Below are 18,777 nucleotides of genomic sequence, written 5' to 3'. Positions count from 1 at the left end.
AAGGAAGAGCTGGAGAATGGCCCATATCGGCCTCAGGAAATCCTGGATATCGGGGCTTCAATATCATGTTACCGAACAACTGCCAGGCATCATGAGGATTATGCCCAGCAGTGAACACCCCCGAGGGTTCCATGGAAATTATTTTAGAATAATCGTCAACGTTCTGCAAGAACATACACATTACTGCATGGCTCCATGGTATTTACCAGCTGCTTCCAATCCTTTCGGGAAGTAAGAAGCATATACATTATAACTAAATAAATACTATGGCATTTCCCAGGGAACGCTATAAGGTTCCTCTTTCAATTCAGCAAGGTTATATGATATGTGTATCCTGTATTTCAGCCCTAACATGCCCCCAGATGACTAATAGCTGGATGGGCTTATTTCCCAGAGTGTCGTGATGGAGCAGTCCCACACGGTCCTTTGAGCACCCCGTCCTTTGCACACGAGCTGGGGAAGCCAGAGACCTTTTCTGTGCAGGTGCAGGGCACAGATGGTCGGGGGGTCTCCCAGAACAGTGGCCTGGAGGGAAGCAGTGCCAGCACTGCGGTCCTTTAGGGGTCGAGTATGGTTGTCGCTTTGCGAGTGAGCGTGTGCTGCCGGCAGTGTCGTTTGAAAAAAAGCCGAGAGTCCAATTTTCTAAGATGGCCCCTATTCCAAATATTCTGTCCCGTGATCGAACCACGTGTTTGGTCTGAGAGTTTGGAAAAGGTTGCTGGACCTTTTGGTAATGGAATTTCTTTCTTCCCCGCCAAACCACCAAATCGCCTTCTCACCCATCACTGGTAAAAACTTGGCTGCTGTCAAGGAGCGCTTTACACTGAAGCTCAGCAGCTTAAAGGGGCCAACGTGAGCTCCCCGCTGGGAGGCAAGGGGGGCGGGGGTGACAAAGCTGAAGCCAACGAGATGGAAGCAAAGAGGGCAAAGTCAAGGGGCGGGGGGTTTCGAACTGGCAGAGAAGCAGACATCTGCTTGGATCCAGTGTACCGTCCCGTCTCCAATGGCAGAATACTGGCCACTGACTAGCACCCTGGATGGCTAGGAGAGCCCAAGACCATAGAAATGATCTCATTTACAGCACTGAGATGCCCTCTGCCTTCCAGTGTTTGGGAAGCTGGCTTCTACCCTTTCAAAAGCATTCTCCTTCACTCTTTGCCTTTCTGCAAAACCTGGGGTTCTTGTTTTACCAAACCCACATCCCCTACTCCCATAGAAAGGAGAGTGCTTTGACCCCTATGGGAGGCACACCGCATTGGACTCCCGTTCACTACTGCACCACTACGCCTCTTCCTCTTCTGAACGTCAGGGCTTTGCCGGAGAATTCCAAAGCTTCCCACAAGTTAAGCTGTGGGCTCTAAGACCTATTGTTTGCTTCACCACCTGCAGCCCCTCCACTGCTGGGCTTTCTGCACTGTCCAGCACCTCAGCACGCCAGGAATGACAACTGCCAAGGGGGAGACTCTTCATGTCCCCCAAGGAGTCTTCCCAGCACCAGGGATGTTTGCCTGTGGTGGTTGAGTTAAGTGGTCTCCATGGTGCTCTGGGAGGCCCTGGAACCCCTGCGATTCAGTTACCTGGGCATTTGTACAGCTTCCTGGCTTGAGCTATGTCTCCCTGACTGAGCCGCACACGCTGGCCAATGGTTGGCCTGATGCCATTGTCGTCTCGACGGGGGAGGATGGTGTCTAAGAAAACTCCTCTACAGGAAGAAAGGAGAGAGCGAGAAAGGAGAACGAAAAGTCAAGGCTGTCAGGCTGTCCGCGTGGGGATTTCGAGTCTTCATTTCCTTTGCCCGCAACCCCATGAACATTCCTACCCCCTGGCCCGCTCGCCCCAGGCTGACATGACTCATGACGTTGCCTCCCCTTGTGCTGGCATGTTAGCATTCCATTTCTTCAGCTGCCGGCTCCCTTTCCAATGGGAAAATGACTCTGCCAAGTTTAAAACTATGCCCTAGCCCAGTGGCCCTGAGGGCTTCCTTACTGAAGTGTACCGAGCATCTCCACAAAGGCCCTGACAGGTCCAGGCCCCAGGGCCCCCTACTGCACAGCTGCAGGGAGCACCATTCAGAGAGACAACTGTGTGAGTGGCGCCCTCTGGAGTTGTGCGACGGGCAGCTCCCAAAATGGGTAAGTCTTGGAGAGGCTCCAGAGAAAGCTTGGGAACCAGTACAGTGTGAGGTTCTCAGGGGCTGGTCAGCAAGCGCTCGTTGATGAATAAAGCAGTTCAGGGTTTGGGGGCCTTAGCTGGCAAGAGGGATAATCAGACGGAAAACGGGATGAATGCAAAGAACAGGAGGTAGTCAAGAGAGCTCTGGCCTAGAGATTTCTGTGTAAGGCCTCACTGCCACCTGTAAGGCCTCACTTGCCTCGGACAAGTCCCTTCCCTCCCTGAGCCTCAGTTCACCCCTCTGAACAGTAAGAGATTGGCCTAGATGGTCATGGCAGCCCCTTCTCACTTTCACATCTCATTCTGCTCCAGTGGGAGTGAAACCTAAAAGGAGCAAAGCAGACGAATGTCCACCAGGATGCCTGGCTGGGTACTGGCTCTATTCACGCCTCCATTTGGTGGGTGTGGTTTACCCCCTGCCTGATCTTCCCACTCTGCTTCCAGACCCCCAACCTGGGACCTCTCCTGGAGGGTAGGGCCTTCCCTTGAAAGGACACCTTCTCCAGTTATCACCCTATTCCTTTCTGTCCCTTCTTAACCAAGTTTCTGGAAAGAATTGTCTCCATTCTCTGGCTGCCTACCTCTCCTTCACTCCTCAATCCAACTGCGATCTGACCACGCCAGCAATGGTCCCCAGTCCCCGACCAACTGACAAGTCAGATGGCCCCTTGCCAATGCTCACCTGCCCTCTCGGCAGCACCGCCCCTTTGCTGGCCCCTCCTCTCTTGGACTCTCTTCTCCCTGGTTCCCAGGCACTGCTCTGAGCCGTAAGTTAGGATCTCTCCTTCTTCTGCTTCCCAGGAGTGCTATCCCTAGGGTTCCGTCTTCCCCCTCTTCTCTCCTCTCTCCTCTCTCTTGCTCCACTTGCTGCCCTGGGTTTTAACTGACACTTACAGGCTGACAGCTAATTCTCTGATTCCAGCTCTAGAACCATCTGCTAAGACAGAAGTCTGGTGACCGCTCCACTGCACTGTCCTGTGGAGCTCTTATATGCAACTCATTCAAAACCTAATGCATTCCATCCTCCTGCTCCTTCCATGAACCTGTCTCCTGAGACTGAATCTGAAGGTGCCCTTGGCTCTGTCTTCTTCCTCCCACTCCCTTGTCAAAACTGGGAACCAGGGCCTGTCCACGGCACCCTCTCTACATCCCTTGAATCTATGCCTTCCTCCTCATTCCAGACCACTGGTTTAGCAATCAGCATCCCCTTCCTGAACTCTCTTTCCAGTAGCTTCTCAACTGGCCTCCCCCCTGTAGACTCTGCCACCTCTGCTCTACCCTCCACAATGCTGCAACGTGATCATCCTGAAATGTAAGGACAGGCATGTGCCCGCTCTGCTTACGGGCCTTCGCCGACTTCCAATCACCACCTGGATCTCCAGGCCTGTGGCTCGCTGGCTTCTGCCTTTCTCTCCTGACACCTCCACCTCACTCGTTATCATAAGCAAGCTAGTACTCCTGCCAGCCCCCAAAATGCCCTTAAACAAGCTGTCCTCTGCCCAGGCTGCCCATCCCCCATCTTCTTGACCACTACCAAACTCCTGTTCATTCTCCAAAACACCACCAGATGGCTTTCCCTCTTAAAAGTCTTCCCAAGCCCTTTCTATCCCTCCCATCCTGAGTGAACCACTCCTTCCTCTGGGCCTTATTCGCCTAATACGATATGATTCTTATCATACTGTATTGTCTTTTTGGGGGTGATGATAATTGTCTTTTCTGCTAAACAATAAGTTTCTTCAGCAGAGAGGCTGGGTCCTTGTCTCTATGCCCTCAGGAACCAAAGCGTAGCCAACTCAAAACATGCTTCTTGAATTAATTTACGCAGCCAAGATAGGACACTGGCATCAAAAGATTTTGCAAAATAATTATTTATACTCAAAAGGAAATGCAAAAATGCTTGTTACCTAGTTATTAGCTGCTCTTTCCTTTTTCTTCTCTTTCTCTCTCAAACATTTCCTTTTCCCTAAATTCTGCACTACTTTGGAAAATATATATTATCCCTAGTTCCTCCTTTTTGTTTGTGTAGATACTTTTCCCCTAAATCAGATTTCAAGCTCGTTTTCTTTCCTATATTAGCACACCAGAGCCTAGATTGCCTGCCGATGTCCTTTTCAGCACCGCTCTCCCCAACATTTAACCACCTGGCCTGTCTCTCTCTAATTCCCATCACCTCATCTCTGGGTCCTTCAGAGAAACTTTTGTGGAATCTTTGGTCTCCCTCAGTGACCTCACCAAGTTTGAAACCACAAGTGATAACTCTACATAAAATTCTAAATTCAATCACATATGAATCTTAAAAATGGGTACTTCTGCCCTAACGTAAAATGTGTTCACTTGTAATCGTTTTCTTGATTCTCCTGGAGAAAGACATTTTGCTGCATGAAATGCAAGGCTCAGTACAATCTCTTGGCAACTCAGGCTAAATGACCATGTGGAAGCCCACACAGTGTAGGCAACTCAGGCAGCAGCCTGCTGTGTGGAGAGTGTGTGCTCACACCCGCTGTGCGTTCACAAGACCTTCCTATGTGCCAGGCCCGGCCTGGACCCTTTAAATGCACCATCTCATTTAATCCCCATAAACACCCTAGGAAGCAGGTGCCGTTTATTAGGGGTCCTCTCTACAGGTGAGAAAACCAAGCCTGCGGAGCCTAAGGGACTCACCCGAGTACAAAGCTAGTGATGGGGAGCCAGCCGTGAACTGGACGCAGGCAGGCCTGGAACCTGCCTCCTAGCATCTACCTCCCTCCAGCCAGTGTTTCCCACCACCCAAGAAACAGGTCTTCATGTCTGTTAGGTACATGGTAGAGTTAGGAAGCTTGGAAACCTCTGAAACCAAAGCAGGAGGAACCACCTGGGCTCACACTCAGACAGCTCTGCGAGCTGAGACTCCCTCCCCTGCACGTCCCTCAGCTGCCAGCACAGCGGTGGGCTGTGGAAGATGTTTACTACAAGAGACATCCCTATATAAACCGCTGCAATTACATCCCCCCCTTTTATGTAGGACACTCTCAGCATTGACATTCTGCTAAACTAAGAAAGGGTTTGGCAGATGCCCTTAGGGAATAAAACTGTCAGCTCTGAGTTCGCCAAACAAAGAAGCCCCTGTACCAGAGAACTGTTTCCTAATCTCCTGGACCCTTGCCCAACAAAACCTCCAAAGACATCATTCCCCACAGCCCGGGTCCAACCATGGAGAGGAGGGAGGGACTGCAATAAACTAGAGGGAATAAAGTTGGAAGGACAATCGTAAAGACACACGAAGATTGGGTTTCCCATCAGCAGGAATAGCATTTGCCTCTAAGATGAGCAAATGTTCTATAGGCCATTTTCTACTCTTTTACAGAATCAAAGACCATGTGCAGGCTAGCTCCAGGGGATATGTGACCAAGAGTGATGACATGGAACTAGGGAGAGCGAAAATCTTACAAAAAGTACCCAGTTAAAGACTCCATTGATAAATGCCCCCAATGAACAAAGTAGTTTTCTGAAAATCCATGCAGAAAATTGGCATGGGGGACAATGCTACAAAATAGATTTGCCAAAATCATTCTCAACTCTGGGGCAGGGGTGTGAAGGTAGCTGCGGTGGATTGTTAAAATAACAAGTCTGTGCCTCCTAACATCCGTATCCCTCTGCAATACGAAGTTGCAACTCCTCCCATTAAGAGGTAGAATCTCTTTCTTCATCACTTGAATCTGGGCTCGTCCTGAGCCTTGCTCTGGCCAACAGAATGTGACAGAGGTGATGTCATGCACATCCTAAAGCCTGGGTCTTAAGAGTCTTAATGAGTATTGCCGTGGGAGCAATCCCAGGCAAGACCAGAGAAGAATGAATCAGAATGACCCACAATGTCATAAAAAATAAGTTTTTATGAGCTGTTAAGTTTGGGGGTAGATTGTTGTACAACAATAGATAACATCATGTGAGCAGAAGGGGACTTCTGCCGCCCTTTGACCCCTTCAGGGAAGCTGCTCCTCTCCTAACTAGCCGCCCATCACACCCATGTGCTGCTCCCTTGCCAATCTCCCTTCTAGGTGGACTTTTGATGAGGAACTGTTATTTCATGGGTTCGGTCCATGGGTTTCCATTGGTCTGTGCTGATAAAATCCTTCACGCTGACAACGGTGTTAAAACGGTTATCTCCTGAGGGGCAAAAGGGATGGCATTACGGGTTAGAAATCAGAAAAAAAAAAAAAAAAAAAAGAATTTTTTTTCTTGAAAGACAAGAAAAGAAATGTTGGTGCTAGAAGACAGTCTGTCTTCACTCTTGCCTCGGCCTCTGGCTTCAGAGCTTTGCACAGTTACTGGCACGTCGCAGGCATGGAGAAGGCAATGCAGTTTCTACATCCCGTTTGTAGTAATTTATCCAAAATTTCCTACATAATAGAAACTTGTAGATTCTTCTTAATGAAGTGACCACTGTAACTGCATGTGGAAAGAACTGCAATGAGACGATGGACATTTCTTCCCTCACCTAGTCCCCAGCACTGCGGATCTCCTGTCTCCTTCGACTCATTCATTAATTTATTCATTTGACAAATATTTATTGAACAGCTACTCTGTGCCAGGTGCTGTGTTGGGTGCTGGGGATTAGAAGAGAATGAGATAGTCTCTGTCCTCAAAGATCTCAGTCCAGTGAGGGAGAGGAAAATGCAACAGATAAATATTAATAAATAAATTTATAAGAATAATTGATAGATAAGGTATAAAGCAATATGAAGAGTTTGGACAGCTATAAAAACAAGACCCAAGGTACAAGCTTCTCACCTGGACCAACTTGACCTTGATTCCCTGAAAAAATCAACACTTTGGCTCTACTTAGCCACCTGCAACCCCTGGGGCCGATGCGATGTGACTGGCTATTCCCTAAACCATTTCCCAAACCTGAATCAGTCCCACCTCCACACCCAAGCATCCCACCTCTGACATCTGCAGAGGGGCCACTTATCCTGACTCTCACACCCCCAGGGTAGGTCCCTCAAAGTCTCAGTTTCCCAGCATGGAAGAGGAAGCCTCGGATTTCCACGGCAATGAGTGTGATCATATCTGTCAATTCCTCACCCATTCTCGTTAAGAAATTACAACCTGAAATGTTCGAGCTGGAAGGGGCTCAGGGAACATCTGGTCCAACTCTCTCATGAGGGAACTGAGGCCCAGGGAGGTGGCGATTTGACCCTACACACAGCTGCCCCGAATTACTGTCTGGACCTCCTTCAACAGCAAGGTACATGGGAGAGAACGAGCGCTAGAATCCAGCCTTTGGCTCTCAGTTCAGTGGTCTCGTCACCACATCACATTGCCTTCTGTGTCTTCTGATAAAGAACGAGGAGAAGAGTAAAGAAAACAGGGTAGGTCACTCCCATGCCAGGTGTTCAAAGATGCTAACTTTGGCCAAACTCCTCCCATTAGAGTTCTGGAGAGCCCCTGCCTGGGTGCAGGATGGCCATCCTAACTAACTCAGCTGTGTGGCCAGAGCACAGTGCCCCCGTGGAACATGGGATGCTGAGGGTTGGAGGATGTCTCCCACGGTTCTACGACCTCAACAGGATGCTTTCAGCAGCCGTACCCAAGAGCCAATCAGCCTGCGTAAATAGTCTTCCTTCCACCCCCAAGAGCACTATGTCTCCTGACCTAATGGTTTCCTTTGATCTTTATGGACACAGAGACTTATGAAATGGATTGTTTCCCTCTTTGCTATGACTTGCTAGGAAGCACAGGGCAGGGTTTTCTGCCAACCCCAACAAAGGGTACATGACTTTATGGCATATATTCTGAATACCAAACTGATGCCAAGCTTCAGCTTAGCCATCGACCCTTATATTTCCCTCCCCCATCCCCAAGTCTTCTCACCTAGTTTTTCTTCTTGTATATATTGGGAATCACCTCAAATCTTTTTTAATGATTAAATAAATAAAGAGCAAACAAGCTGGTTTTAAGAAGAGACTGGGGGAAAAATGCCAAGAGAGAATACTCGCACTGTGTCTCCTTTAAGTCGAGTGGAAAGACCTACAAAACTGGGACTAGCAGGGGAAAACTTCTATATACAAAACACTTATATGATCTAGAAGCAAGGGCAATACAGAAAATACTTAAATACTGGGTCCAGCACAGCACGAACTCATCAAAACAGATCCTGCTGATGCCAGCTGTACATAACTGGTGTGACCATGCTTGAGGAAAACAGCTACCATCGTGCGCAGCCAGCAGGCAGGAGACCTGGAGTTTTGTTCTCACTCTAACCCCAGCTACCTGCGTGCCCACCAGCTGGCCGGAGCCTCATTTTCTTCTAAAATGAACCCATGATTTACCACCCTCCCAGCTCTGGCACAGTCTAGGTCCCAATAAACCACACTGCTTCTAGGAGAACTGGTTAGCGTCACCATGCTTACATCAAGGACATACTTTAGAAGATACCCACCCTCCCCCCCACTGGAAATTTTATAAGGAGCCTCTAAGTTATTATCCCAGCTAACCTCTTGATAATTTCCCTTTTCTAGTTTGCTGTTTGTGACACGAGGGCATGATGAAACACCAGCTTCACAATGGGATTCAATCTTATTAGCGGGAACCTGATTAGATTATATTTCACTGCAGCCCAGAGGCCACTGTATTTCAAGGACAGACACGCCAACTGTGCTAGGGACATGCAGAGACCCGCTCTCTGCAGACCTCCAGGAATCCGACCCAAGCCTGCGGCAGGCACATTACAACACAGACGAGGCATAACCATAGATTCCGACCTTGAGAAGGTGTTCCGGGCGTAGTGCATGATGCTGTCAAAGTCGTACATCTCTCCCAGAGAGCTCACTTCCCCAGCTTCCATTTTTAAGAAATTATACTCCTGACCTGTGACATAACACTCTGTTAAGGCCTTTGAAAACCAAGGCAGGCACCTGAAAGGAGGCACAGGAGGGAGAAGGAGGGCCCATAGCAACTTCCGAGAGCTCTGTTAGCCCAATCAGACAAATGACAGGTTTGGTGGTGGTTCTTGTTGTTTTTAACAGATTGGAAATTTGAAACAGAACAGCACTATGAGGTCGCACCCCACCACACAACACCCCTCCCAAAATGCCACTCAAAACTCCTAAACTCGGGCTTCCCTGGTGGCGCAGTGGTTGAGAGTCCGCTTGCTGATGCAGGGGACACGGGTTCGTGCCCCGGTCTGGGAAGATCCCACATGCCATGGAGCGGCTGGGCCCGTGAGCCACAGCCGCTGAGCCTGCGCGTCCGGAGCCTGTGCTCCGCAACGGGAGAGGCCATAACAGTGAGAGGTCCGCGTATCGCAAAACACAAAAACAAAAACAAAACTCCTAAACTCAGTTAGTAGACAGGTTAATTATCAGTCTGCTTGCTCAAAAAGAAATGGTTTTTAAATCTCTAATCTTGCTATTGACAGAACAAAAGAAAACAAATCCAAGAGTTAACTTCAACCCCACATTCACAATTCAGGCTCTCAAAAGCATTTTTAAGGCAACTATATTATTCAACCAGCTACTTTCATGTTCAGTATGAATTTATGTATAAAACTGTTTCACAGGAGGAGGTATTTTTAAGAAATCTAGACACTATCTGCCCTGGGATAGGCAGGAATACTCTTTTTACGTGTACTGTATCTTAATTATATTTCAGTTTCAAAAATATGTTGCCTACATCAGCAAAAATGAGTCTTAGAAAAGCAACTGGGAGAACTCTTTTTCTGGCTTATCAGCTTTGATGCTGCAACAGTGTTCTGGTAGATTCTGTTCCTGTTAGGAAATGGAATTGGATTCCTTTACAACGTGGGAAGTTATTTCACTTCTGCTCTCTCCTACAAGCTCTGGCAGATGACCTCCCAGGAAGGGCCACCGATGGACAGTGCTAGTGACAAAGGCCTCCATACTTATAAACGAGTGTTGTCTGCTCTCCGCCGCCCCCCCACCTTTACTCCTTCCTGACCCCATGGATGCCACCTGCCTGACGGGTGTCTTCCAGGCTCCATACAGACTCCTTACCTGGCTGGATGTTCTCTCTGATGATGGTGACGTGCTGGTCTCTGTCTGGCCGGGTGTGTTCATGCCAGAACCCGACCACGTGGCCCAGCTCATGCGCCACAATCCCAAACTTGTCACAGTTTTTCCCAATGGATATGGCCTGCGGGCCTCCACCTCGGCGCCCAACATAGGAACAACAGCTGGACAGTTGCAGAAATACCCAGGTCAGCAGATCAGGGAATAGCAAGAGTCTAACACCCCTCCCTTGGGTGTGTGTGTGTGTGTGTGTGTGTGTGTGTGTGTGTGTGTGTCTAAAAGAAACGCAGACTTGAGAGCTGAAAATGATCTCATTGTCTAACTTCCCTCTCAACGCAGAAATTCCCTCCAAAAATGGTTCTTGACCTTTATGGTGGTCATGGATTCCCTTGAGAATCTGAAGAAAGATATGGCCTCTCTTCCAGGAAAAAAGCAACTAACTTCCCCCACCCCCCAATCTCTGCTGGACCATCTCTGATGACAAGGAGGAGACAATGGTTTCTGTAAAGCATGAGTCTTGATACTATTACCAGAGGAGCCTTAGAGATGACTCCCCTTCTGGGCACAGTTATCTTTTTAAATATATATTCATTATTCCTAATATAGAAAAGTATAAAAAATAAATTAAAATGGCCCATAATCCCACCACTCAAATAACTTCTATAAAACATTTAAAAAATACACGCCCATGTTACAAAAGATTTAAGTAGGGCTTCCCTGGTGGCGCAGTGGTTGAGAGTCCGCCTGCCGATGCAGGGGACACAGGTTCGTGCCCCGGTCCGGGAAGATCCCACATGCCGTGGAGCGGCTGTACCCGTGAGCCATGGCCGCTGAGCCTGCGCGTCTGGAGCCTGTGCTCCGCAACAGTAGAGGCCACAACAGTGAGGCCCGCGCACCGCAAAAAAAAAAAAAAAAAAAAGATTTAAGTATTAAGGCTCTGAAGATAACCACTGTTAACAGTTTCTTAAATGCTATTCCAAAATATGTAATACATCTATGTACATATATTCTTTTAATTACAAAATACACCATGTACATTGTCCTTCATCTTGCCTTTTTTCCTCCTTAATTTATAGATCTTCTTATAACAGCACATGTAGACTTATCTAATTTTTTTCAAAGCAACATAGTATTAAAATTTATTTAATCAGTCTCCTATTAATGTACATTTAGGCTGACTCCAGTTTTTGCTATTTAAACAAAGCCTCAGGGGAGAGGGAGACAAAACAAACAAACAACAAAATGCAAAACACAGAAACCATTAGGGTCTTTCTCGTTTGTGGCAGGGTAAATTCCTAGCAGTGGGATTAACAGAAGAAAGAGTATGTGCATCTGATATTTTGATAGATACTATCAAACTGCAATCCCAAAATGTTGCGTCTTTATATGCCCACTAATAGTATATTAAAAAGCCCTGTTTCCCCACAACTGGGACAGCATTGGTTTTGCCAAACTATCTTTGTCAATTTGATAGGTGAAAAGTGGTATCTCACTGTACTGAGGTTGGATAGTTTTTCATGTTTTATGTGACATTTATATTTTTTTCTTGTGAACTGTGAGATCACATCTTCCCCCAATTTTGGGGGGGTGTTCATCTTTTTATTACTGATTTGTAAGAATGCTTTGTACATTATGGGATCAAGTCCTTGACTATCAGACGTGTTACAAATATTTTTCTTGCTTTGTTATTTCTTATTTAACTTTGTTTTTTGTGTTGTTTTTGTCATATAAAATTTTAATGTAATTTCTTTATGTTCTTATGTTCTGTTTAGAAAGGCCATCTGCGTTCCAAGATTATAAGTAAACATACACTCTTGCTTCCTTCTAATACTTTTCAAATTTTTGTTTCTTTTTCTTTTCTTTCTTTTTCTTTTCAAAATGTTTATATCTTTGATCCAGCTAGAATAATTTTTGGTATAAGAAGTGAGGTAGGGCTTCCCTGGTGGCGCAGTGGTTAAGAGTCTGCCTGCCAATGCAGGGGACACGGGTTCGAGCCTTGGTCCAGGAAGATCCCACATGCCATGGAGCAACTAAGCCTGTGCGCCACAACTACTGAGCCTGTGCTCTAGAGACCTCGAGTCACAGCTACTGAGCCTGCGTGCCACAACTACTGAAGCCTGCACACCTAGAGCCCATGCTCCACAACAAGAGAAGCCACTACAATGAGAAGCCCGTGCACCACACGAAGAGTAGCCCCTGCTTGCCGCAACTAGAGAAAGCCTGTGTGCAGCAACGAAGACCAAACGCAGCCAAAAATAAATAAATTAAAAAATAAATTAATTTTAAAAAAAAGAAGTGAGGTAGGATTCCAGCTTTATTTTTTTCACAATGAGCTATTTAATTATCCCAATGTTCAAATATCCCAATTGACTAATCCATCTTTCTCTCACTCATTTAAAATGCTACCTAAATTTGTGTATAAACATATTCATTTTAAACTCTTTTGTTCCATATTATCTATTTTTTATTGAGTTCCAAATGGTTTTAATTGTTATTATCTTCATTTGCATTTTAATATCCTATATGTTGGGATAGAACACCAAACACTCCCCTATCTCTGTCCCTGTCACTATTGTTTGGTTTCTCTCTCTCTCTCTCTCTCAGTTATTTCTACATGAAAAATTCTAATACCATTTGTTCAAGTTCTTAAAATACATGTATACACATACCCATATATACATACAAATCAGAATGGCATGAATTTATAGGTTATTTTAGGAAGTCCTGACATCTTTACTATGTTGGGCATTTCCATATCAGGAAATGGTATGCCTTTTCATTTTTTCTTCTTTTTTAAGTTTCTTTAGAGTTTTGGCATTTTCTTTCTATAAGTCTGGCATATGTTTGCATTTTTGTTAAGTTCATTCTTAAATATATTATCTACTATGTTTCTATTAAAGTTGTGATTTTTTCCATTATGAAAGTATATCAAATTATTTCATTAAAGGAAAAGTAATTAATTTTCTGTTTATTAATTTTGTAATCAGTCACTTTAATAGAGTCTCCTTTTGTTTCTGATAGTTCTTCGACTGATTTTCTGAGTTTTTTAGGCACACATTACATTAACTTCAAACAATACAAACACTGGCTTGTTCCTGCCAATATTCATTGTGTTTATCTCTTTCTCTTGTCAAATTACATTAGCTATTATTTCCAGAAAAAAATGTTAAATAATTGTGGTGATCATGAACATCTTTGACTTGTTCCTGACTCTAACAGAAATGCTTCTAGAATTATCTCTGATAAACATGAAATGTGCTTTGGGGATATATATATGTGTGTGTGTGTGTGTGTGTGTGTGTGTGTGTGTGTGTGTAAGTCAAGGATCTATCCTTGACATCTCTTCTTGTACTACCGTGACTACTTTTTTAAAACAACAAAGGCATGTCGAAATGTGCAGATGCCTTTTTAGCATCTATTGAGACATGAATATGGCTTATCTCCTTTGATCTATCAATATGTTGAATAATGCAAACAGATTTCCTAACGTTGAACTAGTCTTGTATTCCTTAGATAAACCTTCTTGGCAGCCTACTCTTCTATTCTATTTTTCATGGCTGTTCATAAGTTAGATGAGTCTATAATTTTCTTCCTTGGTGTCATCTTTTTCATTAGGGGGTAGCAATGCCATGATACTTCATTAAAAGTTAATTGGAAGAAAGTATTCTTTTAGGCGCTAAAAAACTTAAATAGTACCAGAATAATCTGTTTCTTGAAGTTTTGAAAGAATTCATCTGTGAAACTCTACATTGGAGGCGTGGGGGAGAAAGTTTTTCTGTCAATTTTCCGATTTCTTTCAGTTACTGGCCTGTGCCAGCCCTTTATATTTACCTTGAAGTCATTCACATTATCCAGATTTCCACATTTCTTGCCTTAGAGTTTTATAAAGTACTCTTTTATGATTCTGCTGAATCTGTGGTTATTTTCCCCTTTTGCATGTCTGACTTTGTATATTTCTGCATTGTCACTTTTTTGTCTTAGACTAACGAGTAAGTAGTTTGTCTACAGTTGTTTGTTTGTTTATTCAAAGAATTTACTCTTCAATTTATCAGTCCTATAATGTGTTACCTTGTCCATTTTCTTCTGCTCTCACTAGGTTTGTTTTGTCGTGGTGGTGGGTTTTATGTATTTATTTATTTTGCTTATGTCTTTGAATTGAATATTTCATTGTCATTCTTAGTGATGTGGATATCTGAGGCTGTGGGTTTTCTTATGGACGTAGCTTTACCCAGATCTCTTCAATTCTGAATTGTAGGGCTTTCATTTATCTAGACTTCTTATCATTTTAATCCTGATTTCTTTATGACCTAAGAGTTGTAAAAAAAGGGAACTTTTAACTTACCAGGTAATGCAGGAGTATTTATTCTATCTTTTGTTGTTATTATGTTATGTCCAGTTTCACTGCTTTGCAATCAGAGAATATTTTAATGTTATCTCTGCCTTTTAGAATTCATTGAGGTGTTCTTTTTTTTTTTTTTTTTTTCCGGTACGCGGGCCTCTCAGCGTTGTGACCTCTCCCGGTGCAGAGCAGAGGCTCCGGACGCGCAGGCTCAGCGGCCATGGCTCACGGGCCCAGCCGCTCCGCGGCATGTGGGATCTTCCCGGACCGGGGCACGAACCCGTGTCCCCTGCATCGGCAGGCGGACTCTCAACCACCGCGCCACCAGGGAAGCCCATTGAGGTGTTGTTAATACTTAACAGATGGACAATGTCTATAAACATTCAGTAGGCATTTAAAAAATGTGTTATCACGTTATAGAATCTGATCCACAGGATCAACTCTACTAATTACATTCTTCCAGTCCTCTACAAATCTCTACTTATTTTTTGGTCAACTTGACATTGACCTACTTGGGTTCACAGACATGAAATAAAGTCCTCTGCTGCTGGTGTTTCTCTCAATTTACCCTTGAAACCCCTGGCGCTTCTTTTATGACTCTTAATGCTATGCTATTTGGTGCATAAAGATTTATGACTGTTATATTCTCACCGTAGTTTGAATTCTTTCTCATTATAAAGTGTCTCACCATTTTTTTTTTTTAGTACTTTCTGACTTAAAAAACAACAACAAAAAAGCCTGTCTACAACTAGAATTGTGATCCCAGCTTTATTTTTGTTGGTATTTGCCTGTATGCCTTCTTACCTTTTACTTTTAAACCTTTCTGGATCATTTTCTTCAGTAGTCATCTCATGTATACAGCATGTAGTTGGGTTTAAGTTTTTGAACTAATATGGGAAACTTTTCCTTTCAATAGGAGAGTATATCACACTTACATTTATTGGCATAACAGATAGTCATAATCCAGTCATCTTATTATTTGTTATGTTTTCTGGAGGAAGTCTGTAAGCCCATGGAGCCCACAAAATTACATGAAGAATTTTGCATATATGTACATCCATAATGAGGGAGCCCATAGCTTCATCAGATTCTCAGTGGAATCACTGGCCCCAAGGTGGTTCAGAACCACTTTGTATGAAACACTCCCAATTCCTTCAACTGCTCCCATGACAGAAGATACAGACACCTTGTCATTCTGGAGTTTTCCTCTTGACCTACCTACTTTGTCCCTGGATTGTGAGTTCACTGAGGGCAAGAAGAGTTTCTGACAAATGCTGGGCTTCTATATATTACAGCACATTGGAAACACTTTGTTTCAGAGAGAAAATTCAAGACTCATGAGCCATCTGACTTGTCTGCCTCAGATTCCACTGAGGTGAACTTGCTTTCACTTACCCACAGGTTCTGTAACTGAACACAATAAAGCTTTCTTCATCCGTCCTCTCTATGAAGGTCACACAGGTGTGCTTTTCCCAGTGTCTCATGGCCTGCTTAAAAATGGCTCTCTGGCTTCCTGAAATGACAGGTCCATACCTTCCTTAGATGCTGGCTGACAACAAAGCATGTTCTAATGATCAAAAAAAGCTCATCTGGGTGCCCCAGAATAAAAATGAGCTAGGACTAAGGATTTCCCTAGCTAAGAATACAATAAAACTTTCCTGAATGACCAAAACCTAGAGAGTAGGAGTTTGTGAATTGGGAGAGAGGGTAAAAATAGATTTTTCAAAATGTCCCCAGCTTCCCAACTTTTCCTTTGTATTGAAAGTACTTTTCTAAATTTTAAAAAATGTTACTCAGGTTATTCAATTTGGCAATTTTAGGCTCTTGAAGTAAATCACCAGCACTGCGTTCCACCCCTTCATTCTATTTTATACCTATAGGACGGTATTCCCGTATGCTCTATAAATTCTATTTGCATGTACATTCATGCTACTTTTGCATTGGGGTTCAGTGTTTGCTGGGGGTTCCTTTTTTTTCAAATATAATAATCCTGTTGTATCATTCTTTTTTTAACATCTTTATTGGAGTATAATTGCTTTACAATGGTGTGTTAGTTTCTGCTGTATAACAAAGGGAATCAGCTATACATATACATATATCCCCATATCTCCTCCCTCTTATGTCTCCCTCCCACCCTCCCTATCCCACCCCTCTAGGTGGACACAAAGCACCGAGCTGATCTCCCTGTGCTATGCGGCTGCTTCCCACTAGCTATCTATTTTACATTTGGTAGTGTATATATGTCCATGCCACTCTCTCACTTAGTCTTGCTGGGGTATCCTTGAGCCTAATTTTCTGCAAGTCCTTTGAAAACAGATGAATTTCATACTTCCTCTGAACCTTTCTTCATATTTCCCTGATTAGAAATTGGAAAAGCAGTAAGTAAATTGGGAGCAAGAATAAAGTAAACTCTAGGCTGATAGTTTCATCTAGTCAATAAGTATTCTTTTCAAAATCTATCAGTCTGAAATAAATAATACTACTGTATTTTGATTTTGCTAGAAGCAATGAGAAGGATCTAGAAAAATAGTTGTTTGGGAAGTGCACAGGATGGTTGGGGATTGGGTCTGAATTCTAGAAAGACTTCGTTGCAAAAAACAAACCAACGAACCATTGGGAGGCTCCCATCATAGTGTAGAAGATGCGGGTGTGGTGTCATAATGTCCCCCCAAAACATACATATAGAAGAAAGAGTAACTTAGCCATCCAAGTGTCAAGTGACATCTTGATACTTTTAGTTAAAATTGTTTATAGAGCAATTACTCACCAAAATGGCAATCCTACTAATAACAAATATCTCCGTGTAAACAAAGTTCTCTATATAAAATTAGTTAATTTGGAAGAAGATTATATAAATCTTTGGCCAGAAAAGCACACCAGATCTGAAAGAACACGGTTAAGACACCAAGGAACAAAAGTTAGTAGCTGATGACAATTCCCACATTTTAATCCTTTAGGAACACATCTCTCTCTCTCTTATTAGGGCTGAGGGCCCCTTGAGAGCAGGATGACATCTTAGTCATATTTTTATCACCAGCATCTAATTAAGGATCTGGCACTGGTGGCCCTGGGTTAATGCCATGGGAGTGCAACGGAACCAAGGGCATGGATGCTGTCAGGAAGGAGGGCGGGGACTCCACCAGGGTCATAGGGTCACCACCTGCATGAAGCCTCAGGGACCAGGTGACCACTTTTGAGGACATAGTACCAACAGAGACTGCAGTTTCCTGAGGTCGATTGCACTAGACCCTGTGGGCAAGAGGGAGCTTCAGCAGGGGGACTGCTATGGCTCCGGCGTCTGTTCCATCCCACCGAAGTCTTTCCTGGGAGGACTTTGCCCACCTAGGAAGACAAATCATCCAGCCCCAAACCAGGCCTCATTTGGAGCTACTGACCGGTGAAGTTCCCTCCAATGACATAGGGGATGACCCCTCCTGGCCATATCCTCTCTGTCCTTGAGGTTGTAGCTCTTCGGACCCGGGGAGAGAAGGTCTCAGCTCCAGCATGCAAGGTCCCAGGGCTCTGTGGAAGCATAGCATTCTCCTTGCCATCTGCAAGAGAGTCATGATGCCATTTACTTTGTGTGGACATATATTTTCAGTTCTCTTGGGTATTTGCCAAAGAGTGGAATTGTTGGGGCATATAGTAATTCTATGTTTAACCTTTTAGAGGACTATCAGACTATTTTCCAAAGGAGCTGCAACATTTTACATTCCCACCAGCAAAGCATCAGGGTTCCAGTGTCTCCACATCCTCGTCAACACTTGTTATCATCAATCTTTTTGATTACAGCCATCCTAATGGGTGTGAAGTGGGTGGCATCTCATTGCGGTTCTGATTTACATTTCCCTAATGACTAATGATGTTGAATGTCTCTTCGTGTGCTTACTAGTCATTCGTATATCGTCTTTGGAGAAATGTCTATTCAAATCTTTTGTCCATTTCTTAATTGTGTTGTTTTTTTATTGTTGTGTTATAATTATTCTTTATATATTCTGGATACCAGACCCTTATCAGATATATGATCTGCAAATATTTTCTTCTATTCTATAGATTGTCTTTTCATTTTTATGATACTGTCCTTTGAAGCACAAAAGTTTTTAATTTTGGGCTTCCCTGGTGGCGCAGTGGTTGGGAGTCCGCCTGCCGATGCAGGGGACGCGGGTTCGTGCCCCGGCCCGGGAAGATCCCACGTGCCGCGGAGCGGCTGGGCCCGTGAGCCATGGCCGCTGAGCCTGCGCGTCCGGAGCCTGTGCTCCG

At 44.4% G+C, this 18,777-nt stretch overlaps 1 protein-coding gene across 1 annotated transcript in view; it reads right to left on the bottom strand.

The window, feature by feature from the left end:
- Positions 1–18,777, bottom strand: part of TLL2 (tolloid like 2) — a 129,564-nt gene that overhangs the window by 35,958 nt on the left and 74,829 nt on the right. Inside the window, exons 4-8 of the mRNA XM_019939865.3 lie at positions 17,913–18,068; positions 15,913–16,030; positions 10,164–10,342; positions 8,913–9,018; positions 1,578–1,702 (exon numbers count right to left, since the gene is read on the bottom strand). Coding sequence (XP_019795424.1) covers positions 1,578–1,702; positions 8,913–9,018; positions 10,164–10,342; positions 15,913–16,030; positions 17,913–18,068 — 684 coding nt within the window. The remainder of the gene's footprint in view (positions 1–1,577; positions 1,703–8,912; positions 9,019–10,163; positions 10,343–15,912; positions 16,031–17,912; positions 18,069–18,777) is intronic.

The sequence above is a fragment of the Tursiops truncatus genome, chromosome 16 (assembly GCF_011762595.2).
Source record: "Tursiops truncatus isolate mTurTru1 chromosome 16, mTurTru1.mat.Y, whole genome shotgun sequence".
NCBI classification, from domain to species: Eukaryota; Metazoa; Chordata; class Mammalia; order Artiodactyla; family Delphinidae; genus Tursiops; species Tursiops truncatus.
The sequence above is the reverse complement of the archived record's forward strand: the minus strand, read 5'-3'. Positions and strand labels throughout refer to the sequence as shown.